Source organism: Pholcus phalangioides, unplaced genomic scaffold (assembly GCF_987345545.1).
Source record: "Pholcus phalangioides strain wild (caught in Gottingen) unplaced genomic scaffold, Ppha-v1.0 ptg000015l_1, whole genome shotgun sequence".
Taxonomy (NCBI): domain Eukaryota; kingdom Metazoa; phylum Arthropoda; class Arachnida; order Araneae; family Pholcidae; genus Pholcus; species Pholcus phalangioides.
In genome coordinates this window covers 67511203-67529038 of record NW_028301608.1, presented here as the reverse complement: position 1 = coordinate 67529038, position 17836 = coordinate 67511203, and the positions used below count along the sequence as shown (strand labels likewise).

The window sequence follows — 17836 nt, the reverse complement described above, 5'->3', positions numbered from 1 at the left end:
TTTAAAATTATTGATGTTGCGGAAAACCCCACCAAATTTCAGCATTTCTACAGTAAAATCGGCAATTTTAACAGTGATTTCTATGAGTCTCACCTTTTTCCTGACCCTGAAAGCGATGCTGATGATGATTATGACGTCTATTCAAAAAGCCTCATTACTGAGAGTATTGAAATGTAATTGTATTGAATAGTAGTATTGAAAGTATTGGCAAACCATTATAAAGGCATAAACTATTGTACATATACATATACTAACAGGATTAAAGAAGTGACAAACCATTGTAAAGGCATATATACGTCTGAAACACATTGCTAGGGAACCAAGGTAACCAAAGTAAACGTTCGGAAAGTGATTGTTGAGGCCCGAAAACCATTGTTGCCAGAGTTTTTTGCCCATTTGGGGCATTTGCCCTGCTCTGGTGAAATTTTAAAGTAGCCTATCGTTCAAGTCGGGTCCTATTTGGTATATATGCAAAATTTGGTGACGATCGATCTAAAATTGTAGATTTGTATAGAGAACATACATACACACACACAGACAGAAAATCAATTTTATATATATAGATTTTATGACAACTTTATCACTATGGTATTTAGAATTATAAAATGGAAAAAAAACTGCCATCAAATATGTATCTATTTTTCTCTATCACTGTTTTTTACTTTTATTTTTTTTATCAAATAATAACCATAAGTAGTAGTGTACTTAATAAAATGTGTTCATGCATGCATAAAAATTCAATCTAATTCTACTTTTTTTTATTACTTACAATTTTTTCCCTTAATTTTCCTTTATCAGGTTTTTTCCCCTTTATCATTTTTTTATGTGTACATACATCAAAATTAAATTGAGCTTAATTGAGTGACACACTATAATATGATATTCATTGTCTAGCACTTTTAACGTTATAACTTCTTTCATACAAAATTACCAGCCTAAGTATGATGCTCATCACATAACTTTTTCAAAATAATAAATTTAACAAAATTAGTTGATGCCTAACCTCTTTCACAGTGTCCGATTGTAAAAAATCTTTGTAAATAGCGTACTGTGGCTGAGACAAGAACACCCAAACTATGAAGTCATTCTTCCTTGACAGAGATGAAACCCTAAAGAAATATCAGCACATATAATTTCAAGCTTATTTTCCTAGCAAAACTAGAGAATTACACTAAAAAAATCTAATTCAGCAAGGCAACTAACTCACTTCATTTCGCCAAGTTTTCCCCCAAGTTCATCAATTTCATCGCTTTTTTTGTCACATCGATCAAGGATGTCTTTTGTTCTTCTCAGAAAATATGGCTCAATCAGGTTCCTTAAATTTTCAGCCATAGACATACCCAACTCCCGTTCTCCTTTTGAGCAATCCTTTTCTCGTGACTAAGAATTTTGTGCAAAAAAATAAGTTCCACAATAATAACAAATATTGAATTTCAAAATGATTGAAAACAAAAACAAATAATTAAAAATGTCCATACATATACAAAATTGATTACACCTTTGCTAACCTGCTAGTGCAGGAGCTGGATCTGTCACACCCATCCACATGTATTTCTCTATGAAACATTTCCCAACCCATGCTCTGGTGAATTAATATTTAAATATTTTTCAAGACCTGGGGTTTCCGAATTCCCAACATTTTGGAGCCAAATACGAATGGGAAATCGTACAGGGGTCAGCACGGATCATGGCCTCAAAACTAGTGAAAATAGTGACCAAAATGTTTAAAAAAGTGACCAAATAGTGACCAAAATATTTTTAGAAAGACCAAATGGACAATGAATTTTGATTATTACCAAATTGAATGAACTAAAATTGAATTTAGTTTTAACTTTGCATTTCAATAGAACTCATTGAAATTGCTTTTTTTTTTAAATAATAGTGTGAAATAATTAAATCAAACTCAAACGCATTCTGCTAACCAGAAAAGTTTTAAATAACTTATCAAATTTATCAACTATGTGTGAGAGAATAACTACATTATATCCTTTCTGAGTAACAGTAGCAATGCCTTCCCCCATATTGCTTTCCACAACCGATCTTAAAATTAATTTAAGCAGGAAAAACTTCAAAACGGGAAAAAGTTTTCATATTCAAAGAAGGGAAAAAAATGAAATAACACAAAATTTGATGAGAATTGTCCCGTCTACATTCCAGTGGATTTTTCATTCATGTTATGCTATGAATGATAGTATACAAAATGTAAAACATTTTTAGCTAGTACAAATTTGATTTACATACCTAGGTTTGTATAATACATTCCAACAAATTTTAAGAAATTTACTATAATGATTAAACTATAAAATTAAATTTTTAACAATATTATTTTAAATTATGAAATTAAAAAATTAATTAAATTGAATAAAGTATTTAAATTATGAAATTAAAAAATTACTTAAATTGAATAAAGTATTTAAATTATGAAATTAAAAAATTACTTAAATTGAATAAAGTATTTAAATTATGAAATTAAAAAATTACTTAAATTGAATAAAGTATTTAAATTATGAAATTAAAAAATTACTTAAATTTAATAAAGTAAGAAAATTATGAAATTAAAAAATTACTTAAATTTAATAAAGTAAGAAAATTATTAAATTGAATAAAGTATGAAAATTATTAAATTGAATAAAGTATGAAAATTATTATACGTTGAGGGAGGGGCAAATTCACCCTCCCCCAGCGTCAATGACAGAGCCTACTGATGTATACATATATATGATGTATATCAATTGTCATCGTGCCACACCCCTAAGACCTTCAAGTATCTCCCCCTATGGCTGGACTGGGAAAAGTGGGTGAGTACTATTTTACAGGTGGGGGGGGGGGGCACCAAAATAATACTATCCTTGGGTGAGGGAGAAAACAAACCAGTTGTTTGGTTTTCCAGAGAAAAATTTGTGTAAAAATATATTTTTTTCTTTTTTTACACACAACATACACCCCTGCCAAAAAAACACACATTTACTCTTTTACCGAGAAACACAGGGGTGGGAAGTGGCAAAGTCCATTTCGGAGCAGCTTTGAAGCAGCAAAATGCAGGATCCTGAGCAGTTTTGGAGCAGCAAAATATAGGATTTGGAGCAGATATTTATAAATTGGAGCAGGGAAATTAACAAGAATATTTTCGTTAACCCTCACCCCCTTTCAAAATAAAACAACTGCACTGTCTTTTGTCATTAAACATCTTTTCATCAGCTTGTTTTTTGTTTTTGGTATTTCAGGCTTTAGACACCTTGTTTGAAAGAGAGGCTGTCATAAAATTTTTCACACCAATCTATTTAAGATGATTTTTGCTTACTGAGGGCACTATTGGCTGTGTGGAACCACAGCGCTTCAAATGGGATAAAAATTATCTATTAGTTTTCAATTTTTTCATACTTGGAAATAAAGTGTTGCAAAATGGGAGAGAATTTCGGAAGAATCAGCACGACGTTTGACGATTAAGTACTCATTATTTGGCGAGATTGGCGATCTAACACTCGTTGTTCGGCAAAGTTTCTAAATTAGCATTCGTAATTTGGCAGAAACGCACTTTTTACTTCCGGAATGAAAATTTTTTTCACGAAACATAGGGATTTGACGCAATGACGATCGACTACAGTAATATGCGAAAATCGATAGAAATATATCGGGAAATACGGAAAATTAGGATAAAATGAACACAAAAATCGAATCAACGACATACAGGGTTTATAAAAGCGGTTGATACAGTTTATGGATGCTGCTGTCCGGGCTACCTATTTTAGCGCGAAAAAAGTCGCCATGTTAGCGCTGACTCCTCCCGTAATTTTTCAACAAACAAAAACAGTGAATTCGCCCCCACCCGGGGCACCTGATTTACCATGGCCGTAATACAATTGTCTTTTCTGGAATGGAAATTTAATTTTACTGCCCCTTGACTGTGAAATTCGATAGTTTTGCAAAGGAATTTTTATTGCCTTTTCTTAAATATACCATTCCATCAAAAACGCCATCCAAGGCATTGCCCCCAGCCCCCAGTTTTGGATCTGATCACAGTATGTAGCAACCCGGGTTGCAAGTACGAACGAAAATTTACTATCGCCCGGGGCCGGTATCCACTCTTTTTAACAGAAAAAGAGTAAACTCGGCACCTTTGCTCATTGGAACCAGACCCCGCCCTCTCCTATTGCGGTCATAACAGCGACTCGAGACAAAAACGCTTTAATAACTTCCGAGGTCTAAAAATGGGATTTTTTACACATCAAGAATGGAGCACAAGATGTCGATATTAAGTCAACAATCAGTATCGTGAAGATGCTCTAAATTAAGTTACGGCCAGACGCGGATAAAGGTCAGTTGACGGCCCGGGAATAAAAAAAATTAATATTAGGCCCTTTAAATTAGGAAAAAAATGTAAAGTAGGGGCCAAAGGCGCGCTCAGTGCAATGCCGTCTTAAAGCATGGGCCCACCCGGGCGCCTCAAGAGAAGAGGGGCCACACAAAAATGAGATCCGGTTGAAATTTTCTAAGATTGGCCAGGTAGGTCCTCTGAAAAACCACTTGGCCCGGGGGGCCCATGATACTCTTAAGACCGCCCTGACTCGGTGTACCCATCGTTAAATCCGCCTCTATTTACGGCTCGCATGCGCGTTAACTGAGTTTTTATCAGCCTGATGCCAATTTTCATCTGATTTGGAAACCCTTGTGTTAAACTAAATGTTGAATTGCAGGATTCTGTGATCTTTTCATAAATAGTTCTCCTTTCGATCAAATTTGGGGCTACGGTTTCTTGCTGAGAGTTAAATCCAGTTAGAAAAATAGTACGAATGTTATTTGTAGATGGATCGCGATTTTCAATCGGATGATTTTTTTTTTAATTGTAAGTAAATTCAAAATACCTGCGAGCTTTTTTAACCTTGGCCAGCTACAAGAGTATTCTCCAAAGCGTATTAATACGCTTAATACATATTAATAATACGCGTCTTTAATATGTGCTTTGGTATTCTCCCATTGCGCGTACGTTAGCTTCTGCACGGGCTCTCTTAAATCGTCATTTCAAATAACATTTAAAAAAATTAACAAAAGTAACGATAGAACAAACAACAAATGTAACTTGCTCGATGCTCTAAGAAAAGAATTCGGCCCTAAGACTAATACAAATACATCGCCACAACAGGCAAAATTCCCAACGAGGTGGTTGATAAAAAGATGCCCATAAAGATATGGATGCCATATATTTTTAAAATACAGCAACCCAATTAAAAATGCAATTAACACAAAGTATAAACAATACATACACATGATAAAATAATCAATATTAAGATTATTCTAAACCTTTTTAAAACAAATAAAATAAAGGATCAATTTTAAAATAAGATGAAAATGAAAGAACGAGTGAGCACGTGGGGAAATAAGAAAGAATGGTAGTAGGGGGGGGGGGGAATTATTTGCTGTAAGTATACGTCTTTCATGCTAGTTTTTTTTTTCCGACCGGCTTTTCCATAAAATTACGATTCTTTAACCAAGGAGCTTTCTTTCCAAGCATCTTGAAATCAAGTTATGTTGACGTCACACGGTATGCTCGCGGGAAGATAAGACGGCTTCTATTGTAGTTCAATGAAGGGAGGGAGAAAATTGGCGATATTGAAGCGGTAAAGTTCCTCCATGAAAAAAAGAAAAACGCGTGAGACCGAGGTTTTTTGTCTAAAAAAGTGGAAAAAGTGACCTGGGCCTGAAAATACGTAATAAAAGTGACCAGTTTCTAAAAAAGTGACCCGTGCCGAGCCCTGATCGTATTTCTTGAGAATTCTGGAAATCACTTATTTACTGTAGAACCCTATTTATATGACTAATTTACAATACTTTCCCATTCATAGTGTTTAGGTTTGGCCTTAACTATTCTCCATATTTTTAATGTTAAAATATTTAATTTATGCACCACATAATTTCAACTACACAACGTTTTCACTCCGACTCGAATCCCAAATTTTGGCAAACATGTCATTTCACTCAATTGATGTATGTAGGAATTTTTCTCGAAATGTCACTTCACATATTGTGCATATAAAACACTGCAATTAGACAAATACATTTAATACACCTTAGATTTTGCTTATAACCCTTAACAATAAATGCCAAAATAAAATATTAAAATTCTACAATGATACTGTCAATCGATTTTTAGAAATCATGTTTCAAACTCAAATTGTCAAAAATAACATTCTTCATAAAATGCCTTTAAAATTTTCATTCACAAATTGATGTAAATACTCACTCAACTCTAAAGTAGACATAACTTTGGTTATAAGCATCATATAAACAAAACAAAGTCAGGGGCTCGACCATCTACTTGTCCCCGGTAACGATTCTATCGTTCACTCAGCGATTTCTCGTTACGAGCGATAAAATGGAAGTTTTTGCGACCATATTCTTCGTGAACGATAAATGCGGATCGCTGGGAGGGACAATTGTGAACGAGAGCCGGGAACCTCTCGTTCAGCGGAAGGACAATTATTTCAGTAGGCTTAACAATGGCGATGGCGTCGACTTACATGTTGTTAAATGATTATTACAATTCTCAAATGCCTGCACGTGCTCCGGTTTGAAATAGATACGTCATGGATGCGTTTGAGCTGTCGGATAAAGAATTCGTGAACCTTTTTAGGTTGAAGAAAAATGTTCGAGGAATTGCGCCGATGTTGGCCCATAGGTCGGAACTCGAGACACCGGACACCGCTGACAGTTGAGAGAAAGGTAAGTAATAATTAACGTTTAAATTAAAATAATTATAATCAGAAATTATTCGTTGTAGTGGTGTTTCATTTTGAATGAATGTTTTTTTTATTAATAATGGAAAACGAATCAAGTACTTAACGTAAGCCTATTTAGGCCTATACATTTTTTATGTTCACGATGTTTTCAGGTAATTTTGATATTCATTAAAAAACACTAGGCTTTCGAAATAAAAGTATTTTGAAAAACTCATGCACAAAATATGTAGTTTTGTGCAGTGCCGTCTTAACACGTGGGACCCCTTCCGGGCACAATCCGATGTGCATAAGTGGCCTCGAAAGAGTGAGAGTTGGTGCTATGATTCTCGCGAGGAAAGCATAAAATTTATAAGCTACAGGCCCTTTCAGTTAATTAAGGGGGTCCTAGAATATAACTTTGCCTGAGGCCCATGCATGGTACCCACAAGGGTGGGGCTGAAGGGGCCCGGGGACGATTTCTATCATTTTTCATTGTTTTACACTTTAAATTCACCTTTTCTGGAAAGGACCGGCAAAGATCCAAGCGTAGGGGTCCTGCGGAATGGGGGCACATGGACCCATTGCATTCTTGAGACAACCCCAGGCCTGTGATTCCCAAATTTTGCAGGGCAGCTAAGAAATTGGGCTGGCACCTAAATATTTTTTCCATTTGTCAAGCCTTGCCTGTGTATATATATATATGTGTGTGTAAAATAAGTACCCTAAACAAGTTTACAGTATTTTGTTTAGATCACCCTTTGTCCATCACAGTTGTTCCAATGAAATATTCACTTAATGGTTTACCTATTTTTGTGAGTACTGAAGCGATTGCACACTGCATGGATAATAATGCTATTCGCTTGTATGCCTCTCTCACTGAAGGCCACAACTAGATGCTTGGCCACCCGGGGCAAGCGAGTATTTTGACGCCCCTTTGTAACGTTTTGAAGGAGAGGTATCAGAATGAAATTTGCACCCCCCTCAGGTCTAGTGCAAGAGACCCATATGCTCCCCCCCCCCCCCAGTTTCGGTCCTGCTCTCACTTATGCATGTTTTTCCCTTGTACTTTTGCACTGGGGGATGAGTGAGAGATACGGTATACAGTCTATATGCTCGTTATAATGACCTCATTTAATAGCAACCATTCCATTACTAACCGATAGCCACACTATATGTCATTGTTTTTCATGTTTTGGGGGGGGGGGGGGTGGTTACATTTTCCGTGAGCGCGTTAGCATTTGTTTCTAACAGATGTTTCTCGTAGCACTTTACAATAACATTAGTTTATTCAAATATAATAGTTTTACAATATATCTTGAACAACTACCTCATGTTTGATTTAACTTTTGCGCAGGTTCTATGTGCATGCCACTGGTGCCTACCAAAGAAGCCTGAGCCAAGACATCTGTTTGGGGATGTACGAACAGTCTGCAGGGGTGCAAGTGCCCCTCATCCATTTCGGAGCAGCAAATTTCATTTTTGGAGCAGAAATTTTGAAAATGGAGCAGAACTAAACACGAACTATATCTGCAATATAAGGAGTAATTTTTCTGTGAAATGTGAAAAGTTTTGCCAAAAATGGTTGAAACAAATAATTCTAATATAGCAAAAAAAGTGCGTGCAGAATATAATAAGAGTTTCCGTGAAAAAAAAAAATTGGCTTCTCACAGAATTTAAAGGGATTATTAAATTTAAAAGCAAAATGCAAAAAATGAGAAAAATATAAATACCTTATTTACTTAAAGAATTTCTCAACCTAATAGCATGTTAATAGATTACAAATCACGATTCGCTTTCAGAAGTACAGCATCTCAATGAATATTTTTTTCCAATTTTTTATGCCCTTGAACATAAGATTTTGTATGTCTTATTCCATTAAACATTAAAGCATTGCAAGGACAGATTTTTCAATGTTCGAACAGACTTTTATTTATTTGTTAACAATGAACTCTTTTTCACTGTCTGTGTTACCATGTGCTGAAGATAAAAAAGTCTTCACCAAAACTGGCAAAATTTTGAACTTTGGGCAGCTTTCAAAGTTACAAAGTTTGAATATGTCTGCCCAATATCTATCTATCTATTCTCTGAACTGATTTCACTTCTTGTAATTGTTTGGATTGTAGTACAACCCATTCATCACACATAATCAATAGTTCTGTTGGTGATACAATGTTAAACAACATCCCAGCAATACGTGAGGGAGTAATGTACCATCCCAGCAATGCACGAGAGGGAGTGCGAAAAACAAGAAAGGGTGCAAATATTTCATTCTCTCCAACATGTTTTGGAAAAGTAGGACATTAATATATATTAGGTATCTCACAGAAGTTATGTAAAATGAGCATGCCCTAGTACAAACTCCTTCCTCTGACTGTTGTTAAGAGCATGCCACTCCCCCACCAATGCAGTGGCGGACCGTGCGGCCATATTGGGCGCCGCTCAAGGAGGGGTGCCAAATGGAGTTGAAAGGGTGAAAAAGGTTTGTCAACCAAAAAAAACGTGGTCAGTAGCGCCAAAAAAAAAAAAAGGTTCTGCATGGGTAGAGATTTTTTTCGCTCAAGCCGGCCCCGTTCGCCAAATCCGGATTTTCGCGATGTGAAATTGTTACGATCGGCAACCGCCGACGATAACCACATGACCGCATAGTGGCTAGATGACAAAACTATGAATATTTTAGATGGAATTTTTACATTCTATTTTTTCCCAACGATCTCCGAAAAATTTCGGTAATTTAAACGAGTAAACCAATCCTCTTTTCGATGCATGCCGTCTTAGAACGCAGGTTCGCAGCCGCGAAATTACCGTTATTTTCAGTATATAGCAGGAGAAAAAACGGTCTCCGAAATCGGAAAATTCGGCATATTTATTCAGGGACTTTGATAGCCCGCCAGTTATACCAATAACAGTACAGGACTTTATACTTCAAGGTAGTATAACTACTTTCCAAGGTCACGAGATAACTCGATTGTGGTAGATGGTGGGAAGTGAAAATAAAATTGAAGTTTCTAACCCCCCCCCACCCCGTATCTTTTTCCGTGTCTCAGAAAGAACGTGTCCCGTGAACATAATTTTCATGCGAATTTTTGCTTAATTAAGGGTATTTGACGTACTACAGTGCATTAGCGGTACCTCCGCGAACCACAAACAAGGATTGGCGCAAATGCGCAGGGATTCGGCGCCTTGGCGCACCATGTAGCAAGAGAACCGTTTCGGCGCAGTTTGGCGCAATTGGCGCAGCTCTTGCACCCCTGAGTCTGTGAGTAACTCTATCCATACAGTTACTGAGGCCATCAATACGTTGATGCTCCATAAGTATGTGAGATGTCCCAATCTGTCAACCTGCAAGAGAGTTTTTGGGAGAAGCTCAAATTCCTGGGAGTTATCTGTGCCATAGACTGTATACACATTCCTGTTGTGGCACCATCAAAGTTTGACAAGAAGTATCCAGAGCCTTCCTACGTCAACGGGAAGCAGTTTCACTCCGTCAACGCACAATTGGTGAGAAATATAGTATTTCAACTTTTTGCCAATAATCATCCTTTATGATTTTGAATTTTGGGAAACGTCTGTGGAAAGTGGGGGGGGGGGGGGGGGGGAGGAGAGAGGGTTAATTTTTTAAAAGCACCAGTTATATGGTTTTTGCATTTATACGACACCATTATTTGAGCCTGAACCCCTCCCTCCAAATTTTCAATGAGTTTATGCCCATGGGTGCCACATGACATCACTATAACAAACATTAGACAGAAACAAGCTTCACAACACGGACACGCACATTCAAACATGTATCAATTTGCTAGAAGTTCCGCAGAGCAATGTGGCTGAGGTGCATGTCTGGTTTAGTAGTGATTTATGATACGTTTCATGAAAACTGTCACTATGCAATGACATAAAATAAGAAAAGGTGTGATATCTTTACACAAACTATCAAACAGAATTTGTTCTTGTAGTACTATACACGTATGTTGTCTGAACACTGTTCTCAACCTTTATGTAAAGAAATTTTTTTTCCATTACTAAATTTCAGGATATTTGTAACGATTTCTGTCTGACACGATGTCAGGTTTTAGTAATTCACATGCTTCTATGCAGTCTTTTTAACTATCATTACATAGTTTTTTTTACTATTTCAGACAGAACTTCTGACTCTTAACATCGAGGCAATGGATGCTCAGCGGTAATGATTACTACTGCTAGTGAACTGTGTGGTTTTTTTGAGCGGTAATGATTACTACTGCTAGTGAACTGTGTGGTTTTTTTGAGCGGTAAACACTGGCTGCGGGTGTGTTTTTCCAACCTATATGTGTGAATGCAGTCAAAAATAGGGAGGGGAAACATTGACCAGAAGGGCATGCACAAATGTCTTCTGAGTTTAATCTTTGTGAATTTTTGATTGTGATGCTTTCAGTTTTTGAATATAGTATTGCTTATAAAATGTCTTGTGTTTCGAATGTTTTATGCTGCAATGTATTGTCCTGGCAGTTAAATTCTTGCCATACCTCAAATTTTGCAAGAAAAGAAAATAATAAATGCACAATGAAACTAAATGTAACTGAGAGAGAGTTGACTCATTACTTAATCAAGGTGTGAGGAATTCATTGATTTTGTTTTAAAAAGATATCGGCAATAGTTTTTATTGAAATATTTTTAGTGATCTTGATCCTTCCCTATGTTCGTTCATTTTAATTTTCCAAATCTGTTAGCCGATGCATACATTTCATGAATTTTTAAATAGTTGAATTTAACTGTAAACAGGGCCATATTATCCTCCAGTCTCCTGTGGGAGATTAAAAAGTGACCTATCTAAATCAAATACAGCAATACAAATTCAATCAATAAAAAGGAAAAAAATCACAATTTTAATTTTTCTTATATACTTCAATAAAATCTTTAAACATGTTACATAACTGTGATGAAAGATTGTTTATAGAAGTGGGTACTTCTTTGAAGGTTATTGCAGTTTCCTCCTGTGCCTGTATGGGAGCTTTTCTATCGCATCCTCTTTTTTTTTTTTTTTTTCGTTGTGGCGCCCTGTTCAATGAAGCTGAGGCTGTTTCCTCTTGATGGGAAGGAACAGTAAGGGATACATCAACAGGACCTGAAATGTGCATTCAAGTGAAGGAGATTTAACAAATAATACCTCATAATCATATCCATTATGCATCAAACTTTCAGACAGTTATATACAATAATGATACAACCCAATGCCATCATGTCGCAACTGTATGTGTTATAAGTTTCTGAAAATGCAGGGCAGTCTCAAACCTGGTGGGGGCCTATGCATTAAGACGGCACTAACTGGAAGACCACAAAACTCAATTGGAAATGCGTGAAACATTTCTGTATGCCAGAGGTAATAGGCACAGTGTGCCAAAAGTTAAATTTAATGAGATCACAATGTAAAGAAGCTCTTCGCTTGTGAGAAAATGTGACATTGGATGAAGTGAATTTCACTTTTTTTTTTCACAGCACTCTTGTAGTGAGTCCATGCCTACACAAAAAGAAATGTTGTGGTTTAAATAATCATCCTATGCATAACTGCCACATTAATTCAACCTTCACAAACCAGATTCAAAAAGGCCTGTTTGGACCGCTGTTAATTTTTGTAACATTCTACCATTGTTTATATAAACTACATAAAAAACAATTACATTAGATTTTTTTTACTTTGAGAGATGTTGATAAAAAAAAAAAATTTAGTTTAAGCGATTAAATGCAATATTTCCTTATTTTGTTTCTGTAATTTTTCTAACATCAGCAGGAAACAAAACTTTTGGTTTTATAAACGAAACATATTTAATAAATTAACTATATTTCATAAATTACAAGGTAAAATTCAACAAACTTGGAAGTACTCACCTTTTTCCAATCCTTCCCATCTTTGCTGGGACCATACGGAATGGCATTTAATTTTGTCGCCAGCCGTGACCATGTTGTATTTTTGTCGTGACTTGTGAGGTCAGAGGACAGCTTCCCCTCAATTATAAAGCATGGCGTTTCTCCAATCATCACCTCATACTGAGCGGCGATGGTCTTAGAGCATCGCTTGGGTTGAGCACCATTCATTGCGATAGGGGAAAAAAAAGCACACCGAAGCGATAGAAAGTAAATAAACAGAATGTTTCTGTTGCCACCGCCAGGAAGAACAATTAAAATAAAAAACATAGTAGTTGTTGTATTTCCTTAACATAGCACTGATTGATCAGAAGATGAATTACTCTCGAAGAAGCATTTTCGCGTACTTATCGTATCACGTGGTCTGAACGACAATCTTCAACGAGTAGAAAATGGTCGCTGAGAATTTTGTCCTTCAGCTTGTCTTTCAGAATTGTCCTTCAGCGAGGGACAGGTTGTTATGAACGACAAGTAGATGGTCGAGCCCCTGGTTTAAAATCACAAAAATGGGCTTTCATAAAAACTGAAAATATGTATATTATTCATATTTTCTTCCAAAATGACATCTTATATGTAGTCGGAAACCTTAATCACGTTCCACGGATTTAAAAAGTTTTTTCAAGGTTAGTAATATAAAATTTCTTTGGGAGAAAATTCTCTTAGTTATCAAATTACATTTTACCTTTTTTAATTTTTCTTATTTTGAATATTCTAAATCTGTATGCCAGAGGTAAAGGGCACTATGTCCATTTTTGGCAATATTGGGTTAATGCTATTAACCACTTCACTCACACGCGATTATCGAGAAATTTGGATAATCTCTGCTTGATGAATCGCCGATAAATACAATACAAGTTTTGATAACCTTGTTCTAATGTCATGCCATGTTAGAAAAAGGGGAAAAAGTAGAAAAGTAAGGAAAAAAAAACAAATGAAAGGAAAACTTTTCTTTCCCCTCTTATATACATGTATATAGTACAACTCTCATTTAACTTTAGAATAGAAGTTTTTTTCTCATCACTGAGATAAAAAGAACTATTTTTTTTCATAGGGTTGCAACAAAGTTTTGTAGTGATGAAGATAGAGGAGAGAAGCAGACTTGTATGAAATTATTCCATTGGCGTTTGGCTGCAATATTACGTCCTTCATCGCAAAGTGGTTAATTTGCAGTGCTTTCATCACACTACACATAGATATAGGGACACCAAATCCCTTTTCAATAAATAACAGACATATTAAAACAAACGAGTTCCATAGAGACATAATGTACTAAGAAAAAGTCTTTAAACAACTCTCCTGTAAAATTTCCCTTTTGTGGCATGCTGCCTTCACTTCTGGCATACAAAAATTCAGACCAAGCAAAGGAAAAAAAAAGATATATGTTTTACCCTTTTCTATAGCTTCAATTCCACATATGCTTGTCACTATAATATTTTGATAACTATGCTATGCTGGTCAAATTTTTACACATCCCTTTCCCTTTGATAAAAATAATTATTCATACATTTTTCCAGATTTAATTTTCGAGTCTTCAAGTCCCCAATTTTTATTTTGCACCATATTCACCCCCTGGACTATTAGCCCCCCCCCTCCACAAAAACGTTGACTTGTTTTTCCATGAAATAAGAAGTCATAAAAAAATGTTGTCAGTGTTGATTCATGGCCATTAAAGGCCATTGGCTAACCTCCTTAAAAAAGTGTTGCTCACACTCCAAAATATCCCCTTAAAGACTAACAGCACCTTTCTCTCCCTCACCTCATTACAAACGTTTGAGTTGTAGTACAACTGTGAACAAATTATCTCCGACTTGTGCGTTTTCAGCATTAAAAAAGCTGACAAGGGTCACCCCACTTGAAAAAAAAAGTAAATGAAAAATACCTGAATCACTCTTTCTTCTATAAAATAGGACGTTTGCTTCAGACTCTTGTCCACACACACACACACACCTGTGCACATTTTCATTCCATACTGATCTTTATCTGTTTTGAGGATTCCTTAAAAAACAGGGTGTTGCTATATCAGGGCTATATAATGTAAAGCCCTGAGAATCCTCCTGTTTTCTTCACATTTCTCCCCTCTACTTCTACAATTATGAAATAGCCTGTCACTGTGATGCGGACGGTAACTTTAATCGAAGATATCACTAAAGTCTGTATATGTGTTTTATAAAACAGTATCTACCAAACTTATTGTACTTAAAACCCAATGCTTCTTTTCAGATCTTGTCTTGTTTTCATCTGTGGTGTTCCCCAAACAAAGTCATAAACTCGGAGAGCGATTTCTTTTTTTTTTTTTTTTTGCTTCAGGCTCTTAGTACAGTTCTCTCAGTATTAAGATTTTATAGTGGGCACAAGGTTACTTGTACAATTTTTAGAATTGGAAACTCTGAAAAGCTCCCTCCATGCATCTTTCTTTTCCAAGCAATGCTACAGAAAATTAATTTTTCAAAGAATATTTCCCATTGATTTTTTTAAATTTTTTTATATTTCATAGCAAGTATTACTGTGTTGAAACAGTATTTTCTGAGAATTCTGGGAACAGGAAATTGTAAAAAAATTCAGAGAACAAGGGGCAGGAATCCCCGCCTGGAAACCCTAGTCCGACATACAGCTGGCAGCTAAGTTATGAAACTGTGGTTTATGATTTTACCAACAGTTAATGTTCCAATAACCAAAAAGGTTTACTTGGCATCTGGCTGAGACAGTACTGGTGTGCTTATCCATCACATTCCAGACTTTTGATGTTTGGGACACTTACAGCCAACTAATGAGAAGAGATGAACAAACCAATCTGAAATGACTATGACATAAATGCCAAACTGGATGAACACACACAATGTGCCATCTCATGATTTTTCAGCGTTAAACCATTGATAAACAAAACCATTAATAAACAAAATATTTGCAGCAGTCAATACACTCTGATAACATACACAGCAGCAAGAACATAAAAAAACCATTGATGTAACTTACTCGGGTTATTGGCGATTCATATTGCATCTTGAAAGTTCTGCACGAGCCCAAGAGAGTTCCATGATGAGCAAAATCAAATAAAGCCCATAATTCCTGAGACAGTGAAATAAACATAAAGGGCGACTCAGACAAAAAGCTTAATACTATAAATAAAACTAATGCAAGTGAATTAGTGTATTTATTTTTTCCAAACAAATGCATCATGAACTATTTCTTTCATAGTCTTATAATCAGAGTGTGTGATCCTTTTTAATCTAAGGGATGATCACACATTTTTTTCAATCCCCTTAGAAAAAATGTTAAACTGCAGTTCAACTAGGCCTATCTTAAATTGAGATATTTTCTTGATTTAAAGATAAAATTAAATGACAGATTAAACTTCAGACCAATGGTGTTTAGATCAAGATCAGTGGTGTTCATTTCTTGATAAAGCATTTCCTTAATTTAAAGTTTTAAATATTCTCCAAGAAAAATCTTGAAGAACCAAAAATAAAATTTAAGAACTTTAAATTGCGAAAATTGTGATTTTAATCAAATTATATCAAATTATTTAACTACACATTGGAACATGTACATAGTTTCCTAGCGCTAACTCCCCTTTTGTATTTTATTTTAATGTCTGTGCCAAAAAAAACAGGAAGTTTTAATATAATGTGAGTGAATTGTTCAGCAATCACCCATTGTGCACTCATATACTATGTCATTTAACATAGTAAAAAATAGCAATGCTGCAGAAAGCGTACCATCTCTTGCCTGTAGTAACATACGCATAATAAATGTATATACACATCCATGAGTTAAAAATTAATGATATTGGTAGTAATCAGGAAAATAGTGATTGGAAGTAAGCATATTAAAAAAAAGATTTATTAAGAACAAAAATAAATCATTATTTAAAACATATGGCATGACAAGACCACAGCAAGGCAATTTTTGTCACATCCTTAATTTTTGGACATGAGTGTACATTGAAAAATAAAAATGGCAACTTAAACATGCAGGGCAATGTCAAATAGTAAACCCACTCTAACACTGGTCACTAAACAATGAAAAACTAGCAAAACTCACTTGCAAGTTATTTTGTATTGGAGTTCCAGTCAAAACGATTCGATTCTTTGATGGTATTTCATGAACTGCTTTAGTTGTTTTTGATGGATTTTTTATTTTATGTCCTTCATCTAAAATCACATAATCCTGGAGAAAGCAAAAAAAAACCAATCTTTAAATTTCAGATTTTTTTTTTTCCGTTAAAGTTTAATTTTAAAAGTGAATCCTTTTTAAAGTCAATCCTACTTTAGCTTGTCATTATTACTTTAAAAAGGAAGGGGAGAACTAAACTATGCTCAATCATTCAACGGCACCTACAACAACAGACATTTTCTTATATGTGAGGAAGAATAAAACTGGTCAATAAATCAGAGACTGACGAATCCCAGGCATCAGGTCACCATAGCAACTATGAAATCGGTATTAGCACCTAAAATTTTATATATATGTGACTGCTACATCAGAATCTAAGAATGACACAAAGTAATTAGACTTCATAACGATGCATCTTCCAACATGAAAAAGGGGCAATTAAATTAAGGATTTCATTTAAGACTTTCTTTTTTTTGAAGAAAAACTATTCTTGACTAATGAGAAACTTGCCCAACATTATTAATTTTTTTTTTAATTGTTGAGCATTGGTTAGAATCCTTTTTGTCTGGCTAACCATAATTTATTTTCTGCACTATATTCAATCGATGCACATTTATAAATTAAACCGATCAAGTATGGTTGAACAATACCTGAGCAATGATTTGACAATTGTAACAACTCAATAACAGTAGCAGGGGTGGGAAGTGGCAAAGTCCATTTCGGAGCAGCTCCGGAACAGCAAAATATAGGATTCGGAGCAGCTCCGGAGCAGCAAAATATAGGATTCGGAGCAGTTTTGGAGCAGCAAAATATAGGATTCGGAGCAGTTATTTATAAATTGGAGCAGCAAAATTAACTTACAAGAATATTTTAGGTAACTCTCACCCCTTTTCAAACTAAAACAACTGCACTGTCTTTTGTTATCAAACATATGTTTATCTTGTTTTTAATTTTTGGTGTTTCAGGATTTTGGACACCTTGTTTGAAAGAGAGGCTGTCATAAAACCGTCTGGAAATTTTATTTTGGGTCGAAGCATGAAAAATCAGTTACTAATCAGTTCTACACTTTACTTTTGACCACAGTGTAAGTACATGAATACTTACACTACCAGGTT

At 35.3% G+C, this 17836-nt stretch overlaps 2 protein-coding genes and 1 long non-coding RNA gene across 3 annotated transcripts in view; 1 reads left to right on the top strand and 2 right to left on the bottom strand.

The window, feature by feature from the left end:
- The window catches only part of LOC149076581 (DNA excision repair protein ERCC-6-like), a 53019-nt gene that overhangs the window by 20800 nt on the left and 14383 nt on the right, over positions 1-17836 (bottom strand). Inside the window, exons 6-9 of the mRNA XM_089244167.1 lie at positions 16650-16775; positions 15582-15674; positions 1208-1380; positions 1004-1109 (exon numbers count right to left, since the gene is read on the bottom strand). Coding sequence (XP_089100293.1) covers positions 1004-1109; positions 1208-1380; positions 15582-15674; positions 16650-16775 — 498 coding nt within the window. The remainder of the gene's footprint in view (positions 1-1003; positions 1110-1207; positions 1381-15581; positions 15675-16649; positions 16776-17836) is intronic.
- Positions 9981-10967, top strand: LOC149076583 (uncharacterized). Its single transcript, XR_016194075.1, has 2 exons — positions 9981-10211; positions 10847-10967. It is a non-coding gene; the product is annotated as an uncharacterized LOC149076583 (long non-coding RNA).
- Positions 11510-12718, bottom strand: LOC149076582 (uncharacterized). The gene is made up of 2 exons (XM_089244171.1): positions 12573-12718; positions 11510-11811 (listed from the first exon to the last, which is right to left on the bottom strand). The coding sequence occupies exons 1-2, from the start codon at positions 12643-12645 to the stop codon at positions 11573-11575; spliced, it is 312 nt and encodes a 103-aa protein (XP_089100297.1). The 5' UTR covers positions 12646-12718; the 3' UTR covers positions 11510-11572.